The sequence below is a fragment of the Xylocopa sonorina genome, chromosome 11 (genome assembly GCF_050948175.1).
Source record: "Xylocopa sonorina isolate GNS202 chromosome 11, iyXylSono1_principal, whole genome shotgun sequence".
In the NCBI taxonomy this organism is placed as follows: domain Eukaryota; kingdom Metazoa; phylum Arthropoda; class Insecta; order Hymenoptera; family Apidae; genus Xylocopa; species Xylocopa sonorina.
In genome coordinates, this window is record NC_135203.1 from 3,234,547 (window position 1) to 3,257,334 (window position 22,788).

The 22,788-nt window shown below is 42.5% G+C and overlaps 2 protein-coding genes across 3 annotated transcripts in view; both read left to right on the forward strand.

Annotated features, from left to right (window-relative positions):
* The first annotated feature begins 631 nt into the window (after positions 1-631).
* Positions 632-22,572, forward strand: LOC143429412 (uncharacterized). 2 transcript variants are annotated; one of them, XM_076905069.1, is made up of 7 exons: positions 632-1,187; positions 13,072-13,195; positions 18,177-18,287; positions 18,380-18,517; positions 18,703-18,800; positions 19,422-19,587; positions 22,329-22,572. In XM_076905069.1, exons 1-7 carry the CDS (start codon positions 1,062-1,064, stop codon positions 22,430-22,432), a joined length of 867 nt encoding a protein of 288 aa, XP_076761184.1. In that variant the 5' UTR covers positions 632-1,061; the 3' UTR covers positions 22,433-22,572. The 2 variants fall into 2 exon arrangements, with proteins under 2 accessions (XP_076761184.1, XP_076761186.1); XM_076905071.1 differs by lacking the exon at positions 19,422-19,587 and adding an exon at positions 19,658-19,823.
* Positions 8,255-22,788, forward strand: part of LOC143429406 (casein kinase I) — a 66,048-nt gene continuing 51,514 nt past the window's right edge. Inside the window, exon 1 of the mRNA XM_076905059.1 lies at positions 8,255-8,259. The gene's annotated coding sequence lies outside the window, so the exon portion shown is untranslated. The remainder of the gene's footprint in view (positions 8,260-22,788) is intronic.

A 22,788-nucleotide genomic window follows, 5' to 3' on the forward strand; every position in this document is an offset into this window, starting at 1 on the left:
AAACAAGGAAGGAATGCTTTATGAAAGCAGATGTACAAGCCACAGCGAAACTGTTCTCATTTACTGAAATTCCTTCAGCTTTTGTGTGCGCTCGTGCATTACTGTATTCGTTGATTCCAATCTCCGTTTCTAATCTGTAATTATTTCAAACGTTTTTCATTAAAATTTATTAACACAAACTCGATATCGTCACTTTTAATTAATTATTTATTTGTAGCAGAACAGCTCCAGTATGCAACAGTGTCTTGCAATATTTACAGCCTCCATCAGCACGGAGAAATTCGTGTATGCGGGCATTGAAATCTCCGCAGAGACTGCGAGAGAGACGCCACGTTTCACGCTCTTAGTCACCGCTATGGAGACAACGGAAATGCGGCGAAACGGCATCAGGAGAGGAAAATCTGTTTCCAGGGATCCACCCACTGTGCCCTTTTATTATCCCGACAAACGGACGAAAGGTAAATCCCTGGAGTTCGATGAAAAGCAGTTCGAAGACGAAGTGTAAGGTGCAGCGTGAGAACACGGCACGTTGAGCACCGCTGAAGGTAAAACACAGGTAATATACCTGCCTGGGGCTACATTCATCCCCACCTAGAGTCCGGTTCTCTCTCCTTGGTCGACTCTCGGCTTTTCTCCGAGGTGAGTCGAGCCGTTAGTGTCGTTGTTGTAGGAGAGAATGGTAGTGATGCGTATCACGGAGTATCGTGCACCCTGAAGGACGTCGTCGTCGTGTACCGGTCCTCTTCTTCTTTCTCGTTTCTCCTTCGTGTGCTTGTTATCAGCCAACTCTCCACGAATCGAATTCGGCCGTTGAACCGAAAATTCTTTCTCACCTCCTAGACCAATTCACTCCGAACCATTCGTGACCTGTTTCGTGCGCTTCACTTTTTCACGGATGCTCGAAAGTCTCGAGGACGACGACGACTACCTGTTCCACAGCATCGTAACCTGCGATAGTGCCGTGTGAGGTGTGCGTAACAACCAACAACGGAGTGAAGTAAATCAGGGAAATCTGTAGGGTAGCAGAGGAAGAGGAAAAAGGAGACGAAGAGGATACCAAGATGCCCTGTTCCGCGGTGACGCTGTCCCTCGCGACCATAACCGGTATCATTGCCACTGGCCTCCTGGCGATCGCCTTTTCAACGGACAACTGGCTTTACACTGAGGTCAAGCGCGCCCAAATCCAGGTTCGTAGGTCGAATCCGTTGTTTCCAAGTGCTTCCTCGTTTTCTCTTCTAGAAACAAGAATTTAGGATGCCACGTTGTGTTTGTTCATCTCGAAGAGGACTCGTTGGATAACCCCGTTACTAATTAAACGCGTAACATTTTTCAGTCGCGGTTCTCTTCTCTCGTTTCTTCGTAGAGATGTGCTCTTCCACTGTGCAATCGCTCCGTAATCGTTTTCCATAGCTCACTTCTACGCAGGTGATTTTTCTAGACCCATATGTGGGGTACAATTCTTGAACGGCGTACATTCGAAACAGCGTTACGAACGGGGAATGCCTCGTGATATTTTCGTAGTACACTGATCGGTTTCTTTGTATCGTTGATTGTGTCATCCCGGATATAACCAGTTACCAATGTTCGTGACATATTTTCATGAATTCCAACACGTAACGTCATTCTGTATGTCCGTAATGAAATTTACGTTTCTCGTTTCTCTACACCGAAGAATTCGTGTAGTCAGTTTGTTGTTAACGGCAAAAAATTGCCGTTCTCGAAACGAGATCCAATTAACAACACGTTACAAAGGTGAATTACGGTAAACCTGATTAAAAATTCGTTTATTGCATGGTCAGTGTTCCGTTGCTCGCATACCCTTACAGTTCTTCGACGAAAACAAAGAATGCTTACTTCGGATTTAATGAAATTTCATACAAATTCATTTCTCCTCCTGTCTGTGGGTATTGAGAAAGAAAAAAAGCATTCCGCGAGCTCTATCTGAAGTATTTTGAAACGTTATAAGCCATTTTCTTGGAAGGTTACAAGACGATGCGTATTAGCAAGATACAAGCCGAACGATGAGAAAAGTAATTCGATCTAGCCTTTTTGAGGGAATGATTCCTTTCGTTCCTTTCTGAAGCAGGACCGGAAGTGGAATCTCCTCAGATTGCGTCGTCCTTGTCACAGGTGAACGTACGGGTCGAAGGTCAAGTTCGTCTTCGAGGGCGTTCAGTGGAAGAAATTCTCACGAAGCTTTCGCGAAATATTCCACGAGGAAGCCGTATTACGTTTTTATAGCATACGATACCGTTCTTCCGCGCTGCTTGCCTCAACGTGAACTCCATTAAAGTCTCGATTCTCCCAGCATCTTCTGAAAGTGTTACTTTTTAAACACACGGCGAACTCGAAAGTTGGTTAATGATCGTTTCGATGATGAATCAAAATTTTGGTTTATAAGAACAAAGAAAAATTTGTCGTATAACGTTTCCTGCCTCTTCTTCGTTTACTCAATCTATACATACGATAGCGTTATAACGAATTTTTTATGAGGCGTTCTTCTCATTTGTCGTGTTACTACGTTGAAACCAATAATTCCAGTTGTACAGTTTTTCATCTTTCGTCACGTGCAGTGATTTAAACCTCGTGGAATTCCAGCTGACGAGATCAGGTGTTAATAGAGGATGTATCGAAGCAGCATCGTTTCGCGTTACGTATCATACTGTATTCGATTAACAGTGATAAATCTATTTTCTAAGAATCGTGAAACTTCAATCGCACATCGAATGAGTTTCACGTTGCATTTAAAAATAATTAAATATCTTTCATTCGCGCTATAAATAATAAGCAGCTTCGAGACACGATGCTCTCCCCGTTCGTACGTTATCCCTTCGTGATCAGTTTTTTGTACTCGTGCTTTTATTGCAGCTCTGTCGTCCCCCAAATACCTTAAACGATTTCGACCAGTCTCGTTTCTAGTTCGCGATGTGTTTGGAACGATCGACATTCCGTGCCGCGCCCATTTTCAGTGCTCGTCGACTCGATAAGCTTTGCGTTTAGCCGTGTCGGAGAACACGCCGCGGCGCGACGCAATCGTATGCACTCTCCTTTATGGGAATCACGGTGGGACGCGAGGGATTTTTCTCTTAAATGTATCTTGATTTCGTTCGCGTGCAGCTTTCCTTCGATTCTTTATTTGGTGTAGTTAAAAGAAAAACGATCGAGGCGATTCCACGGTGAACTTTCTTGCCTATTCACCAGCGAACGAGAGTCGTATGGCAGGGCGCGTGATATTAATGAGAATTTCAGTCGAGAATAAAGATACTTGTTTAGTAGACATACCGAGAATTAAATATTAATCGAAAAAGATAGCGAGGATTTTTTGCCATGTTTTCGATCTTACGTGTTCAAGGTCTGTAAAAAATTGATCTATTAAAAGAAGAGAGGAATTGATTCGACTACAGGTTGTTGCTTAAAAAAGATCGATTCATTGGACCATGAAGATGAGTATTCGCGGTCAAAAGATACCCATCGACACGAATACGCGCTGGTAATTTAGCACGAAGACACAGTCGAAACGCATACTCATCTTTGGTCGACATGCAAGAAGAGAATCCCGCCGTGATCGATTATCGCGACACAAGAGATTTTTCAAATGATCCATTCATTCGTAATCGCGGCGTTCTGAACTCAAACTTCGTACTCCCAGACTTCGTCAGAGTTGCAAATCATAGTTTGTTCGTTGCTCGTACGTTGGAACTGTAGACGATTAAAGTACGTAAGCACACGTTCGCTAAAGAACGTGACGCCACGATTTTTTTTTATAGAGGATCGCAAATTTGAGTGATGCATGTTAATACATGGATAAATCGATGCAGATTGTACACGAACGCGTTCAAGTACATCAGAAATTATGGAAGTTATCAAGTCCGTTTAGCAATTTAATTCCGATCGGAGAGTTGCATTCGCCGCGATTTACACTCGCGGTAAAATCGGCAGAGCACTGGATCGTAGCTGATAGAGAGGCGGAATGACGTACCGAGCTCTGTTATTTTCGCTAGCCTTCCGAGCGCGTTTACCTTGGCGAACGCAGCCGGTGAACACGCATTAGAATAAAAATGCTAGGCTTGCTCTCCTACCGCCGCTCCAAGAGGGATCCGTACGTACAGTTAGACCACTTGTGCACCATCTCCTGCTGGACAGTGTAAATGATTACGACCACTACCATTCTATCGGTCGAGAGTAGAATAATTTTCGTGATCGGCGAGTTACACTCCATGGTGTACGTCTCTTCTCACTCGAGAACTTATTTGGCGTAGGAATCTCGTCGACCTTTGTGCTCGTTTCACTTTCGCGATATTTCATGCCTGTCGTCTCGTAAAGTCGATCGTTGATCGACGACAGTGATTCGGTGTTGCTAAAAAGTAGGTCCGTTACGCTTGCACGATTACGTATGGTTATTCGGATGATTATTGAGGACCGAATTGAGACAGTTCTAAAATTGCAATCGCACCCAATCTGGGATTTAGGTGTCATGCACTGTTCGCTCTAATCAGCGTTGAAGAGAATCCAATTGCATTTGTTCAGAGGTCACCTTGTTTTCAGGTTGAGGAGCGGCAATTCTGAGGTTCCTCGGCTCCATGACTAGGGAATTATTAATCCCTCGACTTGTGGTGTCAAAAATATTTAAATAAATGCGAATGTTATATGAAATTTCTACGGTATGTATATGAGAGAGTGAGGAAGAGAGAGAGAGAGAAATAAATAGTGAATGATCAGCTTCGAAAAATTTGATTCGTACTGCCATACGGAAGAATCAGCATGAGATATCTGTTTCGGTTTCAATGTTATCATGTGGCACGGTTCGATCGAGTATTTCACAACTTGTATAAACTTGAAATCATCGCGTTGAAACGTGCACATAGCGACGATGTAGAAACGAAAGCGTTCTTCGTTTCGTTTTCGTATTAGCTGCTGGTTATTTGAACCGGAAGACAGCTGGCACCACGTCATGTTGTATATACACAGACTAGAACTTATTTGAAAACTGCTTCCGTTTCTGAAGCCAGATAGAAGTCGCTTTACGTGACTTCGCGTGAGACCCACAGCGGTAAAATTTGATCACACCTTTCAAGCGAAGAGAGGTCTCTCTGGTAATTAACTAAATTATATGGTTAGACGAATTACTCGGCGATACTGTAGATAATTGAGTACGGGAAAAAGGATGTTTATAAATAAAAGAAGATCAATTCGAGAGAAACGTGGAAGATTACCAGATAACCGAATTTGCCACGCAAGCGTGATAAGAGTCACGCGTTGTAACCAGGCGAAACAAAAGAATAGCCCTGAAATTCGCACGTCTGCGTTTAAGAGCCTTGAATCCTGAGAATAAACCTTGGTTTTCGATGGTCCAGTGCTCGTCAACATTCATGTGCCAGTCACGCTTCGGAGCGTCGAATAATGTCTGAAGCTTCTGCGACCATCTCGTGAGCGTACCGTGACTGAACCGCTAGTGTAACTCGAACTTAATCGATCACTGTGTCCGCGACTTGTTGCATGTAGTATTGTTTCTCTCTTTCTCACTCCTCTCTCTCTCTCTCTCTCTCTCTCTCTCTCTCTCTCTCTCTCTCCCCCCCTCTCTCTCTCTCTCTCTCTTCGTCAAAAAGTTACTCGAACCGTTTACCACGGAACATCGACTCGCGATTGGTTCGCCAACATTTTTGTCTCAGTGTCAGTGTCATTAGTTGATACACGAAACAGGAATCATTGTGTCGCGTGTCGATTCTTTCGTTGATAAACATTTAACTCTCGCGATACTGTTTGATTTCGCGAAACGGTGTGTCGTTTTGATTTTTGTATCACGAACATTCCAATCGTGCCGCGAGAATGATTCGCATCTTTTTACTGGGCAAGATGACAATTATTTTTACCAGACAGAATGTCATTCATTTCAGATCACAAATTGTCTCTTATACCAAGGCCATGAATACGCGAGATTCATTTTTGAGTTAAAATCTAGATTCGATCGATCGTCGTCGAATTTTCACTCGAATCGAAAGCAATTTATTAAACAACACTTTCACGCAGAGCGAACGCAATAGAGTTCTCTGTTTCGAATAACTCCATCGGAAGCTCTAAGGTTGCAAGCCTCGCCTGTGCGTCCGCATTTTTAAATTAACAAACGACTCATCAACATTTAAATGAATATTACGTAGCAGGAATATTATCGAAGGTATCGCAGGAACGCATGGAATGTCGTTTTCAATAATAAACCTTTACCCGCTCGAGAGGCGTGCTTTCGTTGTTGCGCAAATTACCTGTCTCTCCGCTGAAATAAGACACGGTCCACCAGCCAGTAAGTCTCCTAGACGATACCCTACGTCCATTTATCACCCATTTCTCGCAGTGAAAACGATCCGACGCTGTGGCCAACGTTCGCGAGCTCGATAATGCATCATTGTTCGAAGGTGTCTTCCGGCCTACGTCTGCCATAATGTGAGAACTCGGGCGACGTTACGTTAGAGGTTCATTGAGTAATTGAAATTCACGAAAACTTTCCTAATATGTCTCACTGAATTTGCGTTTCACGGCGATACCTTGCGCTGAGAAATTCCATGTTTCGATCCTAACTGCATGCATTCCGTTTGACATGTCGTCTGTCCATTTATCGAATCGAATGTTTGCATCAAAAGAGGCGTCGAATGGTAGGTAACACTGCAACAGTTAGGAAATACCTTTGTGCATAAATTATATAGCTGGAGTGCCTGCACTTTTGCGAATTTTATGGTGAATTCGGCTGTTGATATTCCATTGCCTTCGAGGACAATAATAATCGTACTTGTCGAGGCGAATCGTGAAATAGGCTAACGGCTGTAGGATTCCTCAGTGTTGCACAAGTCGATTGCAGAATTGCAGAATTTGCGCATATGTGAGCGTGTTCACCGTATCGATAAAGCGGTTGACGAGATTGTGGTCGTAAGGTATAATTGCGGTCCTATTGAAGAAATCATGACATAACCGGAAGATCGATTCAGGGCACCGGTCACAAAGGAACAGGTAGCAAGAACGATGCGTCCTTGCCACTCGACCGTACACGTTATGTTACGATGCAAAGTTGACTGTTCAAATTCTTTTCCCCTTCGTTAATGGTGTCGTGCTCTTTGGTCACTCGCCAAATAAGTATCCAGCGTCATGGACAATACATGATTACGGGGAAACGATGATTTTTCAGGAAATCCAGAAAATTATAAACGCGTTTCCTACCGCGTGATTGAGAAGAGGTGATTACGCGAGAGGAATGCCAGAAACAACTGTAAAATTACATCCCTTGCGCTCGAGTATGAGATTATGTTCCCAAGGATAACGGAAACCTCTGTTTTGTACTTTGAATACGTGGCAAAACGAATTGCTTGAAACTCGAGGGAAGAAAATTACAGATCGAGTAACGCGGATGCTGAGACTGCAGACTGCATTCCGTCAAAACCGGATGTTTCTAGTCGATAGAAGTCCAGTAGACGTCTTCTCGACGGTATTAATCTTGATTAACAGATGTATTTTAGAATAAATTGTGTTTATATTATGAATGATTAATACTAAAGTTAATTTTACGTTTGGAATAGATGATTCTTAGGACTAAATGGTGAATACCAAGCGTTAATGAAAAGCCTTTGATTTAATAAGTATCCATTTATGATTACTTAAATTGGCTATCAAGAAATTTCAAGTTTAATCTTCCTTAGATTACCCAAAATCTTAAACAAATTTTTCGGATTCCTCACGAATGAAAAGTAACGTCGATTGAAAATGATTAGCGGACGAGGAAGATGTCGTTCGAGTGGAAAGTTACAAAATGGACGCAGGCAGTAATTATTCGCGCGATGGAAACTCGCTGGTTCAGTGCGTAACAGTGTTGAAAAATCGGAATGAAAGTTAACGCGTTTACAAAATCGAAACGTTATCCGCGAACGAGTTTCCCCCGGGTGAACGGTACCGCGATGCGCTTTTTTAACCAATCCATGTCCCGTGATAAGGGGAGTTCAATTAATGCGTGAGGCTTGTACGGACATTGAACCCGGTGTCCCTTTTTTCGCATCGAAAACTTATATCTTGCCGATCGCTGAAAAAGGAGAAGCAAAAGTGATCTTTCTTGTCGAGACGAATCCTGTTTACAGTAATAATAAATAAAGCGAACATTTTTTAGACAAACGGAAGTGATAACCGGTTTTTTAAATGCATCGCAGGCTTTTCCCTGAAACGCGCTGGGTCGTATCTTCCTGCCGCCTAGAACAGTGGGGCTGATAAATCGTTCCATTTATCTAGGTATACAAGAGTCATTTGCTTTATCAATTACGCATAAACAGCCTACGTTACAGTTTTTCCGATATCTAGAAATGCAATCTCAGCTTTGAACTTTTTCCATGCATATCAAGTGGCGTTAAAGTCTAGACAATTTTTTACGAAAAATTAACGTTGTCGCTGCTCATGAACGATCTTTCGCACTGAATGCAGTGTATCTATCTGCGTCGAGAAGTTTTTTCTACGATAATTAGGTTTCTTAACTCTGCACCGTATAAACGACATGGCCAGCGCGAAGAAAACCCGGTACATTTTCTCTTGCCACTAGAAACAAGACGTTTTCCGATTTATACCAAGATCGTGTCACGGCTGATTTTTAGCAGAAAATCTGCATCGGCTATTACCATCCCACGCATCGATACGCAGGGGTTACAGCTTGGTCGCCCACGCGGGCGCATTTCGCACTTTATCATCGGCAAGGTTGTCGCAACGCTGGGTACGCCTTGTCCCTTTAACAGCGACACCGGTGCACGAGTTGCCTCACGATTATGGGGCTCGGTTCCATATGTTACATTTCTGTTTGCTCGTACTTTAAATATTACGCTCGCTTCGGTTTCATAATTCTCGAGATTATTTATATTTCTTATTTGAGCACTTCCCATGTTTAATATTAGATTTTCACCTATAACAAGATTAGCTGAGCGGTTCGTAGCGTCTCGACGTTCGTTACCCACGCGCAAGGATTAATTGCTCCAAGCAACGCGTTAAACTCCCCAGTTCAATCACAAAAATCTCCTGGCCACCTGAACCATTTCTATTGTTACGAAGCCGCGACGACTCGCTCGATCTGCCAAATCGAAGGAAAAGTAAAACGCCAGCTAATTAACGCACTTTCATCGCGATATTAAGTTTCTCTACGCAGAGAAACGGTCCCCCTTAATTACCGCGGGATCGTTGGTTCGCGTTCAGACAAAGTCCTGGACGGTTCGTAATCGCGACAATTGGCTCGTGGCAAGGCGTAGATACTCCTGTTTTAACGCCTGGCCTAGCGATTCCCCATTGAGAGGCGCTCGCGGTAGGCCCGCGTTTTCCTTTCTATGTCAAAGAAATCGCCGAGGCTCGACGATGTTCCCGCGCTCGAGGCGAACGGTGGTGGCGAAACAACGATGTGAAAGCAGATTGGAACGACCTGGACAGGCCTCGATGGGCCTCCACGGGCTCTTTCTTTTCTTTTTCACGCACGTGACAAACGATTAAAGACCGTACACCCGTTATACGTGTCGTTGATTCACGTGTAACTTGCACGCGTGCACATGTTCTTCCATTCTTCCTCTCTCTTTTTATCGGTTGAAACGGTTGTGCACTCACCTGTTGGCTAATTGCAACGAGAACTGGAATCACCCTGTCTATGAGGGCGTCGCGAGTCCTCTCTGACGCGAGCTAAGTGTTCTCAGACTGTTAGATAAGAGGATGCTACGTTACAAATGGGATAGGGAATGTCATCTGGGTGAATATTCGTTCACGTTTAGAAAAATGGAAATTATAGATGTAGGGTACCATGTATGGTTAAAGTAGGATGAAGGATCCATGCAGATCGATTGTATTTTTTTGCTGCTCCTGCTAGCGTGGTAACTCGACGATTTGTAAGGTAGTACCACGAGTTTACTAATCTGACAGCCGTAGTTCGTGATAGACGCTAGAAAGTAAAAGCAGCACCAACTTCACGTGCAGTTTCAACGCAATCCGTTTAGAAGCGAGCATAAAAGTGGGTAGGAAAAGAAACGATCGTACGATCGATCGGTTAACGAACTGTTCCACGGTGCTGCTATATTAAAATTCGATTTCTTATCGTAATTAAATCAAATTATAATATAGTGTAGAAATTTTCTAAAACAAATAATTGCTTCAGATTTGTGAATAATGACAATGACTCGTGATATAACTCATAGCTTTGATCGCGCGTACTCCCAAGGAAGAATGTTGGAGGAGGCATGGGTGTTCCTCAAGGTTAAGAGGATCTCGCAACACGCGAGAGGTATTCACAGTCCGATTATGCCTTTGTGATCGAGCAGTAACGTGGGATGCGGAATTTCTCAAGTTTCCTCCCGAGTTCAGCTATAGTTCCATGCAATTTCTTTGGGTCCTGATATGTGAATAGTAATTGGGATTCTGGGTGCATTTGTACGGTTATTTCTATATTTATATAACTTAGATTCTCGATTAGAGTATACTGACTTATAAAACCCATATCCTAACAAAGTTTACAGATTCGAGGATCGAAAGAAGAATTACGCTCGCTAGGAAGTGCGTACCCTTTGGAGCAAGTTCTCAGAGGGAAAGAACAGAAAATGAGGCAAAAAGTATTCTTCCTACGTTCCCATTTACTCGATAAAAATGCTTGATCGCGCTAGACTACGCTTTGCTCTTCGATACGATAATTTTGAACTATCAACAAAATTATAGCAGTAAAAACGTATGAGTTTAGTTGTAGCACGTGACGCGAATCTGAAGAACGCCCTTGACTTAAGTTTGTACCGAAGAAGGCCGATTTGCCTTTTGACGAGACGAAGCCCGTTAGTTCGATGACGCTAATTATCGCAGTAGAATATAAATTAGGCGGATAGAATAGAGGACGACTTCCAATCATTCGAATAAACCTGTTATAATAAACACGATAGGTTGTAATGTAAAATAAACATCGAAAAGATCGAAATAATCGCACAGGAATATTTTTACTCGGTTGGAAATCGGTATCGAAAGTCTTAATTATTATATTACATTAGTACGTTCGCGATAAGTGAGAAATTCTCACCGGGAGTTCAAGGAAAGAGCGATCTTGATGGCCGCGAAACAGTGAAAACACTTTGTCGGTGGTTAGCTAGAAAATCAGGATCAGCGGGGACACGCATGAGAATTACGCGTGGCATGCTATCGTTACAGCGTAGAGCTGAAAACGGTCTGTGAAAATGGCTGTTTTCTGGTTTCGTGCGACTCCTACTGCTCGATGATTTCCCGTGCGACTTATTACACTTTCTACGAGATGCTGTATCAGAAAATCGTCGGCGTACTTTCTACGAAATGGGCCAGCTAGAAATGCGCTGGAAATTGCCGTGACGAGAACTCCTTACAAGGAATTTACGAGAAGGATGATGCAAGTCGTTCTCTGGCCGAGGACGAAGTGACGCTCGGGTATGATTCGCCATACGTCGATGCATGTGTGAGCTTTGAAGCGATTCAGTCGTACAGTTTAGCTTTGTAACGGTAGTACGTGTTACATATTAATCCTTACATTACGTGGAATCGATGCTATCGTTATTTCCTTGTACACGAGTATATACGATTCACTGAAACGTTTGTGGTGTTAGTTAAAAAGAGGTCTTTAAAAAATGTAGCACACTCGGAGTACCGTGGGTACTAGTTGTTCACGGTAGATTTAAGAAACGTCGTTGTCCTGGTTCCGCCATATTAGCAATCCTCAAAATAACAATCGTGAAAATAATTAGCGGGTCGCTCGACGATTGAAGGTAAATCCATAAATGCATAATAACTGTTCATCATGGAGGAATTAATTAGGAATTAACAATTGGCCGCATGTTTCACTCTCTCCTAATTTTTTCCAATTATACATCCTTTTCTAAATGGAACTTTTTTCTCCATATGCATCAGAAGAAATCGAACAATCGGAAATAAAGATATCGTTTTCCTCCACGCGAGCAAACAATATGCAGACGAGGCAAAGCGACAAACGCGAAGCAGTGAGAGAGGAAAAGTAGAAACTTCGTAGCCATGTCGAAGAGGCGGCTGTAAAAGGATTCCCGTACCTGGTCGACGATACAGAAGAACGAGTCTGTCGTGTATCAGGCTGTCGTAGGATCTGAAATTACATTTAATTTCGAGGGCGGTATGCGTGGCGCATCCTCGATCGCAAGAAAGTCCGGAACTCGAGCCGACACGGTTGAGTAAACGCGCTCTCTAAGTAAGCCTCCTTCTAGGATCACGCGCGGGTTCGTTTCTTCAGGAAGTAACCGGCCAGATACCCGCTTGTTCACCGATGGAACTGAAAATTTGTAACACACCCGCGATTTCCTTTCCTTCCGCAATTTCCTCCGCGAGTCCTAGTTCAACCCCGCCCGTTGCACACGTAACATCCGACGAAAATCTACTCGACGTAACGGTCGCTGCGATTCTAACGATTAAGCAACGAGTACGGGGGGTCTGCTCACAGTTTATCGCACAAAATTATCCAGAGCCGTTTCACGAAACGTTACCAGTACCTAGCTTGATCGCGTTCTAGCTTCAGAGCTCTGTTCCAACTCGGTAATCCTTTCGTTGTCAATTATCGTTTCGCTTAAGACCGCATCGATGAATACGAATAGGTCGATTACCAACGATAGACCCCGTCAAAGTTGGGAAACGATGGTTTCACGAATAATTTCCTACAATTTATTCGTTCGAACAGTTTCGAGCTGCATTTGAAAGACTCTCGGGTCTGCTGAATACGCTCGTTCCCTCTAGTTTACAAGGGGATAGCAATGTCTAGTCTTCTTACTTTCTAACGTCTACAATATTTCCATAAAGCGGCTACGAGACCCGCGTCTAATCTGCATTCGAAAACTAACGACCGTTCACTCTATTCCAACAATGTTTCCTTGTTTCCTCGAGCCTGGTGCTCGCTATCGTTTTCATCGGCGGTCCGATCGTTTTCGTTGATCGAGCTGATTCTAGGATACGATCGGCCGACGTGCGATTAATTAGCGGAATGATACAAAGCGCGAGTACAAAGGGAAAGGTCCGTGTAGATTGCGTGAATCACTCAGACAAATTGTTTTGTTGCAGCAATACGCAGCCAAGCATGCCGAGCAGAGCCACTTGGTGGAGCAAATGAACACGAAGTACTATTACTACACGAGGACGCAGGGTCTCTTCAGGATATGCTATCCTAAAGAAAGGCCGCCGACTGGTAAGCAAGGCCGTCGAGACGAGCCTCTTTAAATACTTTCAAACGATTAATATAAGTAACTAATTTTACACAAGATGTCATCCGGCCTCAAAATTCGAGTGAAAGCGTTCCACTTGCGTCTGATGTGACTCAAAATGAATTCCTCCGGTAGAAGACGTATTATAATATTTGATGAACTTGCCAATTCTCCGACAAGATTTGTCTTTTACGTCCCGTGCTTCGCTTTCGCAAATTAGATGTATCTCCTTTTTATTACTTTCAATCTGAGAAAGTAAAAACGACGCGTGATTCTGAGTAGATAAAATACTCTTGAAATTCAGTTTGAGCGTTCAGTATTTTAATCAAGATCCACATTTGAAACACAAATCACCTTAAGGCTAAAATTAAATGATCTTAATCGCGGACTCATTGTCTATCGCGAATACATTCCAAGTCGAATTGTTCGCTGGCGAATAAAGAGGCAGTCGCAAGCTTTTCGGGAAACCAGCTCGTCAATATCTCGAAAGCGATTGGAAAGGATTTCTTAGAAGTTCCTGGTTCCTACCAGAAACCTGGCCGGCCTTTAGGAGACTTTCTACGTTGCGATACTGCAGTGTCTCGGGCTATTCGATCCCATGTAATAGGTTAAAAGTTTATAATCGGTTGAATCGATGCCACGTAATTCGAGGAGAAAGGAAGCGGCATTCGTGAAATTGCCGATGTACGTGATGGTCCAAAGAACGTCTTTCGTCTTCTTTCCGTGACTTCTCTTCGTTAATGTCGGTTCAGAGAGCTTTCGTGCCTCTGGTGCACGAAGACCGTCGTTGGCAGAATAGGTTGTAGATTATATAAGACGTTCCAACGACACTGTTGGATATTTATAGAAACAGAACAATATTTTGCACGTACACACTGCTGTTCACAAGCATTTGTCTTAGATATATTCACGTGCATTGTATTAGATATACAAAAAACCGTGAGAGAGATTAGTCATTTGTCTTTTTCGTACCACCGTATGGAGAAGTGTAGCCGGATTATCTTCCTAAGAAGTGAAAACAATATTTCCATCGCAAAACATTGACGGTTAATCCAACTTTTTGTCTAATCTAGTTAAAACGTGACATTAGGATCTAGCTTAAAGCGAAAACCCTAAATTACTCAATTCGTAATGACACCATTCCCATTGGTCTCTTCCAAACGTTCTCTCACGGTGAAATCAAAGTCTTTTCGTGATTGTCGTTCGTGTTAGCTTGATAACTGGACCGTCGCGATTGTAATCGAATGTCTAAAGGCCATCCAGCTTTTCACTCCAGTGATCGTCCAGTGATCCTTTTGCATTTCCATAATTCATCGCGATAAACTGTATTTAATTCTTTTGGAAACTTTAGTTCACAATCTTAGCGAGATCTCAACTTGTTTGAATCATTATTCATAGTTTCACGCATTTGCGTGTACGTGCGTTTAGAAAACGCGTGTTCAAATCGTTGGCAAGGTGTTCGTTTCAAGTTTAAATTGTTGTTGTGTGAAATCAGAGGAACGAAATAAAATTTCACGTGAGTAGCTTACATAGTCTGGTAAGAGCGAATGTGTCCAGGCGCGATCAAAATCTCTGCTGAAAGATAGCTGGTTAATTTCACGTGATACTTATACGCGAATTGCAACGCCTTTTCTTCCGCTCAACTTTCTACGGTAATGATGCGTGGTAAAGTCGGCTCTACCTGTTTTCAATAACGTGACGAGAAACTTCAAAAATGGTAAAAACGAAACCAAAAAGAGGATTGCACGTTCGAAAGAGTTTTACATTGTTGCGATGTAGAAAATTAATTGGCTGTTATATCTGGCTTCTCGCTAACTTGTTTTGAATTAATTTCGGAGTTCTCCTCCTCTTTAAGGAGGAGATAATTTTCGATAACATCAAGTCGCGGCGTAAAAATCGTCTGGAATTCCAAATTAGAGGCAAACGTTTTCCTACCATTTAGTATGGAATTCTCGCACAATAGTCGATCACGTGAGTTCGACAAGTGGAAAGTTCGTTTGCATAATAAAAGAAGCCAGGTTCGTGAAAGGGAGCCAAGTGCAGCAGCCTCGCAACGAACAGCCGCATTTCCCGGTCTTCACGGTACGCGCAATTAGAATTATCGTTTTTCATCGCTAACACGCGACGTCGCAGGCCAATCGTATTTTCTACGCGGTTGTTACGAGGTCGACAGAACGTCGGTACGATTACACAAAAATTCATCACGTCGGAAGCGCCTCTGGATAATAGCAAATAGCGTTATGCGGGTCGCGTAACGCGTATGACTGAATCAACGTGCTGCACCTGGCACTTGTCATTACTTCTCGCTTTGCTATTCACGGTTCTTTACTTGTACGTACCATAAACAACGTCGAAAAGCTTAAATTTTACGAGCTTCGCGTTCTGCTTTATATAATTCTATTTATAATAAAATAGTAGACGTACGAAAAGAAGCAGATAAAATAAGCGATTATTAGAAAGGTCTAGAGTGAAATGATAGTGAAACTAGATAGAATCCTCTATTAATTGCACGTATGCCAATAATTTGCTGAACCCGAAGCAGCTGTTGCTAGAAACAACGATAGTCATTTTCAAGGGAACTGATTCTTTCACTGTATTTAACTACTGATTATGTGATACAATTTTGTAGAGTTAAATTGGTACCTGTCACTTCCTTCACGAGGTGAAATATATTAAGCAGTTCCGGAGGAATTCCATGGGTGGATAAAGAGATTAAGAAACTAAATACGAAAGGGGCATACGCGCGTATAAATGTTCTTATGCATGCAAAAAGTAACAAAAATCAGGTGAACGCAACTACGTTTTATCGTTGAAACGCATTCTTATTCGAACTAATGAAGAAATGTAGCACAGGATTATAATGTATATAGTTACCGGTCTGTACGTTCACTCGTTCCAATGGTTGGCTGAATATTCAATAGGCTCGTTATTCGAAAAGGTTCGCATTTTCTCACGATGAAAGACGCATTTTCTAAACTTCGTCGCAGCGTAACGGAACGTTTCCAGTTTGTCCGGAAGTCTCTGGTTTCGCAAAGAACAAGCCTTGTTACCCTTCGTAAGACGGGCGCCTCCATCCTGGTATAAAATCAAAGGACACTCGGGGTACAATTCCTATTCAGAGTTAATCTCATTCCATCGAGGCTGTATCAAGTTCTATTATAACCGCGTACGCGTCGAGGAATAGAAAGTACTGAGAAATTCTTGGGGAACGAGAACAACGGTGTGGATGTTGTTCCCGTGGTTCAAACGGAAAACAATCGAAACGATCGATACATCACGTGTACCGTCTTGTACCGTTCCTCGACCGCCAGTTCCTTATCGGTCCCGACGTTCCGTTTGCTTCCGGCGTGCCATTTCCGGCGTCGTATTTGATTCACTTAGCATACGTGATCGAACGTGGACTTCGACGATGAGGACAAGAGAAAAAGAATAGGATTCCACAAGTAGTAGCAGCGAAATATCCATTGAATGTATTTCCGCTGTTTATTAGAAATTGTACGTAGATTTAAGATGGCGACGTAGGGCGTTGCAACGAATCACACTACTTTCGGGTAGAAATCGTTTTACAGAATGAAGATCAAATCTGTTCGCGATGAAAATTGATTTTGGGCCAGGTCTTCTCTTTTGCTTCATAGTTTTTTGCCAATTCTTCGTCGTAATAATGAAAAAAGGCCAAAATAGAAATGGGTCCTCCTCTTCCTGAATGGCATGGTGTATCAACGCGTATACAGTTAACCACGAGTCAACGATCTTGGCATGGCGCCCCGTTTAGGCGAAACTAGATTCGAAGAAGGTCGAGGATACGGGTTGTCACCAGCTGAATTTCAAATATTTCAAACGATATGCGTGCCTTCGCGACGCAACCCTCTGCGAGGTGAATACTAGAACTTTAATCGAGTCCTACATATGCGCAGCTGTTGCTGCTATCCTCGATTCTGCGGAACTTTTCAGTTTTCAACTCTAACGATTTAACATTTCTGGTATCTTTACTTGGCTAGTGAATTGGGAATGTTTAAATTAATCTCTGATACAATTTACTCCGAGGAAACAAAAGTGTTTAAAGGTATCATGAAAAAAATGAAAGATGTCGAACCGAGAAAACTTGAGAGGGTCGTAATTAATGCGATTAGAGCTTTCCTTGGCGTTCGTAGACAGACGGGACACCGTGAAAGTATTGATGACAACAGTGCGACTTTTTCTTTTCACCACGTGAAATGCCTTTCGAAAGTAGTATTTCGTAGATTCGGAATGGCCAGAGAGTACCGTTGCCCATGAAAGACAAGTTAGAGGTGTAGGAACGCCAGCAGGCTCGAACATGTCTGTACACACACGTCGTACACACTATGCACCCGGTGATAGCGCATTGCATTCTGGGTCACGTGCTTTTCGATACGTGTGTGCACGATACGCCAGGGCTGTATCGAAAAAACCGGTACCTTTTAGCTTAGGAATTCCATCGATCGGTTCGGATTATCTGGATATGTATTCGAATCACCTATCGAATTACGAGTTATTCTAACGGTTAAAAACCGATTTGCTCCTTGCCGTATTGACTCGTTACCAATCGCGTAATTTGAATTCAATTTCGCTTAAGACAATCAATCCTATCGTTTAAGAGTAAAATTTAAGAGATCCTTTTTTAAGAATAACGTCAATTTCTGGGATACACTCTGTTACATGCGAAGTTACACTTGGAGGTGTTAATGCAGTTTATATATTGAAGTTAAAGAGTACAAGAATCCTGACCAGTCTCTTTTGCAACAAGCTATTAGACACGTGTGTAATTAGAACGTCACCGAGACAAATTTACATGACCGCCCAATTAATTGGACACAACCGGAAACTTCCTTAAACAGACTGTATCCCATTTTCGCAATATCGTGTGCATTTCGAAATATCATACCGTCCCTTTCAGTAAAACATCGTACTAACGTGAGATTTCCTTATCATGGCTGATTGTTGCAGTTCAAACGTATCTAAGCCCTGTGGAGACGCACTGCATGAACATCAATTACTTTATCCCCGATGAGGAGAACCTGACAAGAGCTTTCTCCGACGACGCAATGACTCGACTTCGTACGTAGAACGAATTATGTGAAATATCGCTGTAATTTCGTTCGAGCTATCCTGATATATATTTTCATTGCTGTGACTTTATTGGTTTTCAGACATGGGCAGATCTGTGATAGCTCTGTTTATAGTGGGATTCGTCGCGATCTTTACGGCATTCTGGACGGGAGTGGTGGGCTGTTGGAAGAGGTCACCAGGAAATATCACAGCTACCGCAATCTTGATGCTGCTAGCATGTTAGTGGTTTCATAAATTCGATGCATGTTTCATCTTCCTTCTAACGTCTGATGATAAAACTATGCTTCGCGATCTGAACGAATTGTATATCGATTTTATACGTTATCGACATTTCTGCTTTTACAATCTCCATGGGTTTATTAAAGTATCATATTTTTAAAATGCATATTGTCTAATGACACAGGCCTATTAAGCGCTAGCGCCATGGGACTCTGGCACGGGGTGGAATACTATGAGAAAGAGAAAATCGTTGGAGAAGAGTACTACCAACAATGGAGCAACGTAAGTAATATTTTATAACACTTACAAAGTACTTTCATATAATTCAGCACCGCTTGGAACGATAGCTGTATTAACAACTCAGAAATTTTTTTGTATTAATCGACATTTTCACTCGATAACGCGAGGCATCAAGATGCGTTAAATACGTACTCGCGAATAACACACACTGCAACGGACTTGTGCAACTTAGAAAGTAGTTTCTTGCTTTCGATACAAGACAAATATTTCTCTATCTCTTGCTCGACGAGATTTGAACGATCTTGATGTAACGCACAATGAGATACAATCCCTAGGATTCCTGTCATTCAATCCTCAATGAATGTATCACACAAGTAAAATGAACCAATATAACTTCAAACCTCAAACTCGTAAAATTGCAAACAAAGTTTACAAATCAAACGCATGCCATTTTCTGAAAAAAAAGGAAAGACACGTACAAAATGAAAGTACACATTGGTTCACTTTTCTTTCAATTAAAATGTTCTTTGCAGTAATATCCAACGACTGAAACAGCTCAAGATCGAAAGCTCTCTGGACCAACGGGTATCCAGTACCAAATACAATGGGCGCCAAGAACGGGAAAAGAGATGCATAATTATTTAAAGAAACATTTGCCCGCAGGTTTTAAGGGACAACACCGTGCAGTGGTACTGCTGGTCTTTTTACCTTGCCTGGCTGGGGGTGGCCACGTGTTTAGGCACGATGACGCTATTCCTGATCGCGGCATCCTGCCTACGGCGGGAGCATGCCCGCGAACAGGCACAGAACGTTCAATACATCATGCCAGGTGACAAGCAAACGCTGAAACGGCCGTACTAACTTTTCCCCCTCTTTTTTTTTTTGGAATGCGGTTCTAGGTCCTGAAGGACAACTCACTAATCTCGTACGACTGGTCGTACGTGGTCGCTTGGGTCGGCGTCGGTTGGTCGTTGGTCAGTGCGATCTTGTTTAGCGCCGCGGCGATTTGCTTGAGGGGCGAGAGAATGCGCGAGGAGGCGATGAACATGCAGTACCTCATGCCTGGTACCTACATATTTAACACCTTTTGCTTTTGCCGTGAACACGACGCGGGTTCGCGCAGACTCCAGTTCAGGTGGAGGAGCATCCTCGCAGGCTTCTCGGCTTTGAGCCATTTCCATGGCGAGACGCGCACGAATGGTGACTTAAGTCGACTTATAAGCGCCGGGAAGATTCTTAAAATTGATTTAGTACCGGGCTTGTACAAATGGAGCGCGAAAAATCGCAAAGCGGAGTGTGGATATCGTGATGAATGTTCAGTTACGTTGACTTGCAGATTCGTTTTAGTGTCACGCTTTTTTGCGGTTGATTGCGACGACAGATGTTTCCACTGGAACAGTTTAGACTGTAAGAAAGGAGTCTGCGTGTGCACGGCGTTCTACTAACTTTGATTCATGACCACTGGGTTGACCCCGAAAATGACGTTCCACTAACTCGAACCGATTCAAAAAATACAACAATTTGAAGGGAAAAAAAAGTAATTGATACAGAAGCAATAAATCAAGAATTACATAAAGTAGAAATCGCTAAGCTGTGACGTAAGGGAATTACGGTATACGTTCGAACGTAATAACAAAACAATGACTTCGCTATGTTCAATTACTTAATACGTAATCGAATGTGTAAGAAAAACTCACACGTAACGTGCAAAAATTATCGATACACCTCTTTTGCGGTGTAAATTGGCAGTAGGTATAAATAAAACCGTGGAAAATAAAATATAAACGGTGCCGTATATTATCAAAGTCGTCAGAGAGCAGAACGGAGTTAATTGGGATGAAACGGCTTAAAACTTTCAAATACCTTCGGACATTTGATTTTCAATTGCTTCTATATCGATAAATAAACTTTTCTGATCCGTTGTTATAGCGGAATGCGTCCATAAATGCTAGGCTTGAACGCACCACAGAAAATAAGAACGAATAAATCGTTGCAAACGCCGTAACGTCTAAGTATTAAGTAATTAAAAATTTAACAAACGTGTCCCAAAACTAATCGATAATCGTAAAGGATCGAAACACTGACAGCAAATGAGACAGATCGTTACCCGCTTACATAACATTGTAATCAGAAAGATGGTCCACGTACGTACATAATAGGTTGTACATAAGATAGCGATTCATCTCGAATAGAGTTATGCTAGTTGGTTAAAAGACAACTTTCTTATCGAATCGATTGTTAAGCCTTGACTATATCGTGGGAAAAAGAATTCTCAATATTCGTCTTCGTGAAACTCTTACTCGTTCGGCTCACGCTCTGTTTCCACCGTGGATTAAACAGTAATTTTGTCACGCTCTGATCCTGGGGAAAACTTTCTAAATGAAACGATCCCCATCGATCATCGATTTAAACGACACTTTATGTTTTCTTTTTCGAATCTTCCGTCTAATGTTTTTTCTTTTCGTTGTACAACAGAAAGCGAATAGTACCGCTATTAGCTATCGCGTATAAATATGTTTAACATTTCGTTAAATCGTGATTGTTGCACAAATTTCTTTCACCAGCTAGTTGCTACATTCTTGTTGTTAACCTGGTAATTTGTTTGGTAAAACTGCTAAATGCCAGAAGAATTCGTAGAGCCGCAAGAGGCGCGTTTTAAATAACCCCTTGGAAAGTGACATACTTGCCTAATTTTATATATGCTCGAATCCTACGAAGCCTATTGCCGAAGCCAACGATTTCTGCGTTCACGTATTCAACGGCGTGTGTTGCATCGAGACGGAATTCAATTTACGTCCACCCTCGCGAAGACGAATAATGAGAATACGCTTCGCTCCACAGAAGGGGAAACGGTTTTTCCCCTCGATTCTATCAAACGCCTGCAGAATGAAAACCATTCTATCTTTATCTTTCCTTAACATAGCCTTGACACCGTGTCAAACGATCGATAATCATTTTTATGTAAGAGGAAGTTATTAGAGAACACGATAGTAATTGTCGAGCGAATTTAAACCACGAGGAAATGAATCCCACGCTCGATACGGGATCTATGAAATGAAAGAACCCAATCGAGGCTTTGTAGTAACTGAAAGGGCTATCTTTTTGCGCCATTGTAATAAGCGGAATTGATTGGAAAATAATTTCGTTCGAGACGAATGCAAACGAGAATTGAGGTGTTTCGCTTATCAGAACGATTAGAACTGGTAGCAAATACGGAAGTGGTTCTTAGCGATTTCGAATTTTTCCACATGATCAATGATCCAATTTTCTGATAATGATGTTTTAAATTGTACGTTTTAAACGTAGTCAGGGTAAGCTGCAAAGCATTTTATTTTAACTTCACGAATTCATATACGCATGCGAACAATTTCCAGGCTCGATGTTTCCAATAAAAATAGTACATCCTGTTACATTTACCCCTCGAAACTTTAAATATGACATTTTCGTCGAGGATACCGAAATGTATTTCGTACGATAATCTGCTCGCACGGAAAGAACATTTAGTCGCAGCTAAGAACCACCGGTCGCACAGCAGTTCGAGTTAATATATTCCTTCTCTTCGTGTTTTAGTATACCCTCAAAAGCAACAGTATGCCTACGCTAGCTACCCAGCCCCCGCGGCATATCCAGGGCCTTATTATCACGGATCGCAGTACGGGCCATACAACTATTGAAGAACGCCCGTGCCACTTCTACCGACAGTGGGATGTGTCTTGAGCGCGATGCATAAAACGTGCTCGCTAATGAACAAAATAACAATAATCCGGCAAATAACGTTTCCGAACGGAAACGATAAAGTTAAAAAGAAACGAAATGAACGAGACAAAAAACGAAGACCCCGAGAGGGCCGATCGTAAATCCCAAACCGAGCCTGCCCGACAAGAGAAAAAAAGAGCGAGGAGGAAGGACGACCTTGGGTCCCGTCCTAGACATAATTTATCATTTGTTCTTTTTTTTTCTTCTTCTTAAACGCTACGTCACGAACGTTCTGGTGCATATCCCCGCGGGTTCCACGGTCTCCACGTTTTCT

What these genes read in the sequence shown, in the direction of transcription:
- LOC143429412 (XM_076905069.1), top strand. Translation starts at nt 1,062, where the DNA reads ATGCCCTGTTCCGCGGTGACGCTGTCCCTCGCGACCATAACCGGTATC. An exon ending in TCAAGCGCGCCCAAATCCAG is followed by an intron (nt 1,188 to 13,071) that starts GTTCGTAGGTCG and finishes GTTTTGTTGCAG; the next exon opens with CAATACGCAGCCAAGCATGC. An exon ending in TAAAGAAAGGCCGCCGACTG is followed by an intron (nt 13,196 to 18,176) that starts GTAAGCAAGGCC and finishes TGATTGTTGCAG; the next exon opens with TTCAAACGTATCTAAGCCCT.